At 33.7% G+C, this 8,202-nt stretch overlaps 1 protein-coding gene across 5 annotated transcripts; it reads left to right on the top strand.

Annotated features, from left to right (window-relative positions):
* On the top strand, window positions 1-7,685 carry LOC7493863 (chromo domain-containing protein LHP1). 5 transcript variants are annotated; one of them, XM_024584044.2, is made up of 6 exons: window positions 1-536; window positions 782-807; window positions 980-1,066; window positions 2,447-3,229; window positions 7,013-7,111; window positions 7,251-7,685. In XM_024584044.2, the coding sequence occupies exons 1-5, from the start codon at window positions 219-221 to the stop codon at window positions 7,068-7,070; spliced, it is 1,272 nt and encodes a 423-aa protein (XP_024439812.1). In that variant the 5' UTR covers window positions 1-218; the 3' UTR covers window positions 7,071-7,111; window positions 7,251-7,685. The 5 variants fall into 5 exon arrangements, with proteins under 5 accessions (XP_024439812.1, XP_024439811.1, XP_024439809.1 ...); XM_024584043.2 differs by having other exon boundaries at window positions 7,010-7,111; XM_024584041.2 differs by having other exon boundaries at window positions 2-536; window positions 2,462-3,229; window positions 7,051-7,111.
* The last annotated feature ends 517 nt before the right edge of the window (window positions 7,686-8,202 follow it).

Here is an 8,202-nt window from a genome sequence, read left to right as displayed (position 1 = left end):
AATCTTAGAAAAAGAACACTCGAAGCAGGCAAAAGGACCTCTGTTTTGTTGTCAGGTCAGTTCCTTCTCCCACTTTCACATTCATTTTCACACACACACACACACACAGCGGTAGGTATAGAACTCTGCCATCCATATTTCCAAGCCAAACTCCAAATACAAAATCACCTTTCTCCCCTCCATTTCCCTCCAAAAAGGATCAAACTTTTTTGAAAAAAATGAAGGGAAAGAGGAAGGCAACAGCAAATCCAGTGTTGGCTGATACTGCAGAGGGCAGTAGTAACAGTTTAATTGAGACCCAAGTGAGGGAAGGGAATATTGGTGAAGAAAAGGAGATAAACTGGGTTGATAATGGGGAGAATCGAGAGGAAACTGAAGGAGAAGAAGAAGAGGAAGAGGATAATGATGATGAAGAGGAAGAGGAAGAGGACCCCAAAGGAAAAGATGAGAAAGGCAATTTATTTGATGAAGAAAGGACTAAACTTGATGAGGGTTTCTTCGAAATCGAGGCTATTCGTCGAAAACGAGTACGAAAGGTCTGATTCACATCTTTCTTATGTTTTTTTATTGTAAATTATGATACACCCATTTTTTAGAATCTTGTGTTTAATTCTTTTGTTTGGACTTCTTGCTTTCTAGTGGGGAGGCTTAGAATGGACGTCAATTGTTTGTTTGCTTTTTTTTTTTGTTGATAATTTTTCTGATTATGTGTGTGTGTGTTTGTGCTGCTAACTGTGGCTGATGATGATGGCAAATGACTCTCCAATTGTTGCAAAAATAGGGTCAGTTGCAGTATCTTATTAAATGGTGAGTGTCTCTCTTATATCCCATCAAGGTTTTACATTTTTCTGCTTCCAATTTTGTATATTACTGGTTCTTACCTTGTATGACATGATGGTAGGACTAATATAAGGAGCAACTAATCCACTTTATTGATTCTAGGTAATTTCTTGACTGATATGCTTTATTTGTTATAAAGGCGAGGATGGCCTGAAACAGCAAACACCTGGGAGCCCTTGGAGAATTTGCAGTCGTGTTCTGACGTCATTGATGCATTTGAAGAGAGGTAGATTTGCTTTCTTTTCCTTATTTTCTTAAGATTGTTTGGTTGCTGTGAATATCAAAGCAAATGATAAGTATCTTTTAGGTAGCGATTAGTTATTGTTTCGGAATCAAAGAGACAAAGATAGCTGGGTAGAAATGAGTTTGGGTATCTCAAGTGCATTTTTTAGTCAATTTTATGTCCCTCTAAAAAGGAAGGATAAAAACAGAGACAAAACCAAGTTTTTTTTTTGTTTATTTTTTTTTACACAAATGTCTTTTTTAATCATTTCGTGATTTCAATTTATATCCTTACATTCATATCTGAACCATTTATTTTAATTAGCTGAATTTCCATCATTAGACTAAAAACTGGAAAATAATAAATAAAAAATCATAAGAAATATGAGAAATATAAATTAGAGAGAGAAGAGAGAGATTAACATCAGCATTGTTGTAAAAAACTAATATCATTATGAAAAAAATAATATAATAATTAAAACATATATAATGTAGAGAAATGAAAATTAGTTATGTTCTCTAACAAATTGGATTTAATGATGAAAAGTGGGAGATTGAATGAGAAATTGAGAACAAAAAATGTGCATTTGTGATGAAATTATTATCTTGCATTTTCAACCAAGTTAGATTTTAATTTTATGTTGGTGCATGTATTTTATTTGATATATGATTTGCTTAATTGTTTATTTTATTGTTAAATATATTTGGAGAAATGATTTAATGACTGATTAAATTATAATGTAATTGTATTGTTTTCTTAGCAATGAATTATTTTTTATGATATTTACAAATCCTTTTTTAACATGACTTTGATGGGTGGAGAAATTACCGTTTTAAGTTAGTTAATAAAATTAATGCGTATTATAGAATAAAGTGAAAATAATGCTATCTATTTATTGTTCTAAACATTGCAAGTTAGATGGCAATATATATCAAGGATAAAACAAACATTTTTTGTTTTGTCTTGACCTGCATCAATCAAAAAGAATAAAGAGACATTTACTCTGTCTTGAATACCACTACCAAACACAACTTTGTTTTTGTCTCTTGTTTTGTCTCGTCCCTTTTGTTCTAGCCATCTCCGTCTTTTTTATTCCGAAATAGTGACCAAATGCTACCTTTTCTAGGTGACATTCATTCAAACAATCTAAGTGATAAATGAGTTGTTGGCTTGGCTAACCTTCAACTTTGTTTTTTCTTTGTGGCAAATAAGAAGCAAAGAGCATAAGTATAGTGTCAAATTACTTTTATTTGAGTTTTTGTTTTTTTGGCAGTCAAAATGACTAGAGTATATATTTACTTAATGCAATTCCCTATTTACTAACAATTGTATGTTTTTTTCTTTTGCCAACCCTTTTCTGTTGTTTGTCTGATGGATTTGAAGCTTGCGGTCAGGTAGGTCTTCACGAAAGCGGAAACGCAAGCATGGGGCTCCGCATACTCCCTCCAAGAAGAAGCAGCCACGTTCCTCTGCTGTCTACAATGTAATGGATGTTGAAGTAAGTATTGCGGATAAACATCTCCCTTCTGCTCCTCTCAATAACTCATTGCTTGCCGATCTACCTTCACCCTCTCAATTTATCGGCTTAGGTCATGGAGGAGAGAGTAGTGGAGATGTAAATAACATCAAAACATCAAAGCAAACTGATGAGAATGGGTCCATAAACGGTTCAAAGCATATTTTTGAAAGGAAAGAGGATAATGAATATGATCCAAAGCTTAGCGAGCTTATTGGAACAATTCCTAACATTGATGTAAACACAAATAAGTTCACAATACATTTCCAAGAAGAAAAGGCTTCAGAAGATAATGGGATTGCAAATGGGCTTCCCAAGGTTGATTATGTGGACCTTGTTCAGAACAGTCGATGCACAGGTGCTAAGAAAAGAAAGTCTGGTTCTGTGAAGAGGTTCAAAAAAGACTCTGTCATGTGCGAACCAGTTTTCTTACCGAATTCATCTGGAAATTTCTCAGTTGGCTCTACCGGTGCAGCTGCACAACCAGGGATTGAAAATCCTAGTTTAACTTGGGGTAATTCAAGTCACATGCCAATGACTGGAAATTCCATAAATGCATTTGCTATCACCAAGATCCTCAAGCCTATAGGCTTTTCAGCCTCTGTGTTTGACAATGTCCAGGATGTGCTGATAACCTTTCGTGCATTAAGGTATGTCATTTTACTCCAACTTCAAGATCTCTCCCGTGTGAAATTTAATGATATCTTTTTCTTCTTATGCTTCTGTTGGTGGAACTAACATTTTGAGAATAGCTGGAGTTTCATTATTTATTCTGACCATCATTTATTGGGAAAATACATGCCTTTTAAGATGTACATAGCCTATTATCGATTATAACATCTCTTCCTGGCCACATTGCATTAATGGGAGACCTTCCTGTAAAAGAGTGAAATGAAGGCCTGCTCAATAGAAAACCACAGAGCCTCAGTATCTCAGAAATGCCACAAAATTTAATGGATCTCGTACTCAACTCAAGAAATCAAGCGTTGCTGTAATCCCAGGATTGGGAGGGTAATGCTTATTTGCAATGGTTGTTATAGTGTAGAGTCGGTGTTTGTGGTTAGTGCCATAGTGCGGAAAGGTTTGAGGGACTAAGAAAATCTTTAATTGAGCTGGATGTAGCAAAACGTTTCATGGAAGTGCAGGGCAGTTAACAGGAAAGAGAACAAGAAGTGAGAATAGCCAGTATCACTAAAGCCTCTTTTAGACGGGCTGTTCATGATGTGGTTGGATCCTCTGGAATTATAATTGTGTCACTTGCTTTGCAGGTTCTTTTCGGCTATGATAACTAATGTTTCTCCTTTTGTTTTCATGTTAACTAACACCCTAGTTTTATCATGGCTAGTCTGCATTGAACTGATTTGAAAGGAGAGGACTGAAATAGCTTGTTGAGGCACAATTACCTTTTTAACAAATAATGACGGTCAACTTGGATTTTTGTCCCACAAAGTGTTCATGATGAGCCAGGTTTAGAAAATTAGGCTTAGGGTTTGTTGTATTTAGAATTGAGATTGATTAAGGATGTGTTTAGTAGGGTTTGGGATTCTTACTATAGTTGTGAATAATCCAAGATTGCTGTTGCAGTAAGAGATGGAAGAAGGGTGCTTAGATAAAAGAGAAGAGGAAGACAGAACACACGGTAGTTGAAGTGGACATGGGGCAAGTAGACTAAAAATCCTTGGATTCCCGAGGGTGCGCAACCCTCAAATTAAATCAAATACTCACAATTCCATATTCAAAGTCCTGTAGTTTTGCAGAATAAGTGCTGCTTTTATAGGAACCAAAAGCCCTTCTAGTCCTAAACTAAGAGTGAAATAGAAAATTTCTAGCTCCTAAATAAGCTAAGATTTCTAAATAGTATTAATATTCCTAAGCAAGAAAAAAAATCCAAAAATAGACTAGATTTACAGGAAATATCAAAATATACAAAATCAAAGATTAAATGCTAAAGTTTCTAAGCTTGTTTCTCATTGAGTGCATCGCAAAATCTTTGTGGGTGGACTACAACAAGAGGGCTTTTGAGGAAAATGTTTTCTTGGTCATCTGTAACCTTATGTTGTCATTCCTCCTTTCCCTTTTCTCCTGGAAATGGTTAAATGGTTTTAAACTTTCATTCTTTTTGGTTCTATGGTTAACTTGTAAGTTACCTTGGGTTGCACACTTCTTATGCTTTTATTTTATTTTATTCACTTATTATAAAAAATATTTAAGTATAGGGATGTATTCGTGCTAGAGATCAGTGAAACAAATTATTATAGACAAGATAGAGAGGAAATTTAAAAACAGTTGGACTGGGGCTCAAGAGAGAGCAAAGAGCCGACAGATGAAAAGCAGCCAATGCCAATAGTACTTTAGGTAATGTTGATAATGATCGTAAAGGTTCTTGAATGTTAAAAAAGTTATTTTTGGAGGATACAAGTTACATTTCACCTATTAACTTTTAATTAAGGTTTTCTTAGTTTTTTGATTTTAAAAAAGGTTTCTTTGCTAATAGAGTAGCTATTTTATGTACAGTTGGTGGGTCGATAATTGAACACGAGGATTGCTTGTTCTCATCATTAAATCTACCTAAACTCTGTATTTTTCAACTCTTCCTCCCCTAACTAAACCACTCATATTCAATCTTAACATGCTATCCAAATATTGTTGCATTCACATTATTTTTCCTCAAACTATTTATTCCCAACCCAGATTCAAATAATTCAGAGAATTCTTGTCTCTTATTTTTGTAGTTGAAGTTTCATACTTTGGAATTGGCTTCTTCTTCTTCTTCTTCTTCTTCTTCTTCTTCTTTTATATATATTTCTTATCTTAGTGAATACTTCATTAAAGGTTATGAATTGTGTTTATTGTGAAATGAAGTATACACATCATATGAGTGGCTATCATGTTCCTCGTAAAACATAATAATAATAACCTAACATTCCATTATAAAAAAAAAACATAAAAATCTTCCCTTTTCAAAATTGCCCCCCTCACCTGCCAACCTCACCACTACCCATAACCTGCCTCATTGTCAATGCTTGCTTTAAATTTCTCCTACAATGTCTTGAACCACTTAAATGTCAGGCACAGTATCATCTCTTGGTCTTTGATTCTGTCCACGAACAAATCAAAGTGTCAAACTGGTGAAGTTTGGGAATTTTAGTTGAGGAATTGGTTTCAAATGAGTTCAGGGTTTATTTTATGTTTAAGTCAAGGGTGATGTTTCCTACTCCAATTGTTAATTCTATGTCACAGAATTACTGAGTGACTAAACTAACCTTACTCCATAATTTTCTTGAAGTACAATTGAAATTCAATAATATCAATTATAAAAATCCTCTTAAACCTAATGTAAAAGGAAATAATAGAAAATATATCTTGAAATTTAAAATTTATAAATAAATTTTGATATTGTAGAATATTTTGAAAAGTAAATTGTGATTTTATGACAAATAAGTTTTACATTGCTAATTTTGATTGTAAAACTAACTTGCAATTTTAGCTATAATTTTCTAGCAATGTGACACTTTGTTGTAGTTGAATAAAAGCTAAACCAGAATAGTATTATAAAAATATTTTCATGTAATTCTTTTTTTATATTAAGTATTTTAATCACAAAAAAATTATTTTAGGTAATTATGAACTCTAAACCATATATGTACTTCTAAATTTAGAAAATCTTAAAAACTTATTAAAATGAGTTCCAAAAATAACTTAATTAATTAAAATATAGTGTCAAATATTGTTAGAAGACACTACATGTATCGCAAACAAATTATGCTGGGCTTCTTTGGAAGAAACTATGTTGGCCTTACTATGTTTAGAGTTGATAAGGATGAAATCTGACCATTTAATAGAAAAAGTGGCACGTCGAAATGAAGGCTAAATTTGGTTATTAAATACTGGAGTGGGATCAACGATTGGTGGAGTAGGAAAAACACCATTGCATCAAGTCAAAAGAAAGAAATGAAATCCTATACTTAACTTTGTTGTGAATGTGTAAAATGGATCTATTGTGTTAATAATTTTGGCCTAAATCATAATTTATGGGACAAAATATTAAATCAACCCCTGAATTTTATCACTTTTTACAAATGATTCTTTCAACTTTATAATTTTATCACTTTTTACAAATGTATCATTGAGAGTTATAAGTCGCTAAGTTGTCCTAAAAGCATTGCTTCCAAAGCCCTAATCAATATACCAATCATCAATGCTTCGTCTCTGAATGATTAAATAATAGTTAAAATACAGCAATCTGCTCTTAGCTGCCTGTAAAATCATCCACACACACAGCTTTATAGGTCAAATCTTACTTCAGTAAATCCTTGTTCTTATTCTCATATAAACAGAGTTTAGAAGTCCAGAGCACATGAGCTCTCTTATTATGTATAGATTGTGTTTCCTGCAATTTTGGATTTATGTTTGTTTAATGTTTTTTCCAGCAGCATAGTGTCATCTTTTCAAGTGGTTGCATACTTTGCAGGTCTGATGGACAAGAAGTAACAGTGGATAACAAGTTTCTCAAGGCTAATAATCCACATCTGGTAATTGATTATCATGTTGCTGATTATGTATAGTTTCTTCCCTGTCCACGTTGCACTACTTCGAACTCATGAATTTTTCACTAGTATTTTTATGATTTTGTTGTTGTATTTACTATTCCTCCTTTTTCTTTCATTGCAGTTAATCAACTTTTATGAGCAACATCTCAAATACAGTACATGATTGGATTGGAATTTTGGACAGAAGTTTGTATATGAAGATCTGCACCATCTTATGCTCTTGTCTGTGTACAGTGTTGTAATTCTGTAGTTGCAGGAGATAGTGCAGGACGATCAGTGTTGTCTTAGTTCAGGAATGTAAAACTAATTGATATACCTACAGTGCATCGTTTTTCAACCTTTTCCCCACATATGATTAGGTTTTTGTATATCATCTAACTACGGTTATCTAAATATTTTACATGACAATGACTAGAACAATAGAAGTTCACATAGTTTGTAATCATGCTGTCATCAGTCTCTCTCTACACGTCTGTTTCTTCCACAACAAACTTTATGTATTGCTTTTGGATATGAATCAGTTGGATGATGTTTCTGAACATCATTATCATTATCATTCCATTTCTTATCATTATTGGTTTAGCTTGATCTCACTGGAAGCATCGAAGATAACTGTCATTGCCGAAAACTATTCTATTTATTACCACTGAACTAAACTAAGGAAATGGTCCATTGGTTTTTTCTCCCCTAGTCGGATGACTATGATGTACTTGAAGAAGTTTAATTAATTTGTCTTGGGATTAGTTGGGTTGGTTGGCCTTGAATGTAACGTTTATTATACAAAATAAATTTGATTAGAGGTCTTTTTAGGCAAGGAGGTTGCCATAGGTCAACTAATCATACTGAACCAAAGAAAAGAATCGGATTGTCATCTCCAACCACAACAAACAGTTCCTCTGTCAACCATTAAGAAGGTCGTTCCTGAGCATCCGCTGAAGCAGGAGAATCCAAAAGACTAAAGACCAATGGGGCCATCACCAATAGTACCCTCTCTAATGGTGGGAGTCCTGGGTCTGGTCATCTTTGGCCCTATGATAATGGCACTTGCGGATTATATACTGCCACTATTTCAA

The sequence above is a fragment of the Populus trichocarpa genome, chromosome 13 (assembly GCF_000002775.5).
Source record: "Populus trichocarpa isolate Nisqually-1 chromosome 13, P.trichocarpa_v4.1, whole genome shotgun sequence".
Lineage (NCBI taxonomy): Eukaryota > Viridiplantae > Streptophyta > Magnoliopsida > Malpighiales > Salicaceae > Populus > Populus trichocarpa.
This window is presented reverse-complemented; position numbering and strand designations above follow the sequence as displayed.

Bases quoted from the DNA above. Each gene is read 5' to 3' on its own strand.
- LOC7493863 (XM_024584040.2), top strand. From the start codon at position 219: ATGAAGGGAAAGAGGAAGGCAACAGCAAATCCAGTGTTGGCTGATACT. The intron at 808-979 runs GTGAGTGTCTCT...TTTGTTATAAAG, and splicing joins TTGCAGTATCTTATTAAATG to GCGAGGATGGCCTGAAACAG. The intron at 1,067-2,446 runs GTAGATTTGCTT...ATGGATTTGAAG, and splicing joins ATTGATGCATTTGAAGAGAG to CTTGCGGTCAGGTAGGTCTT.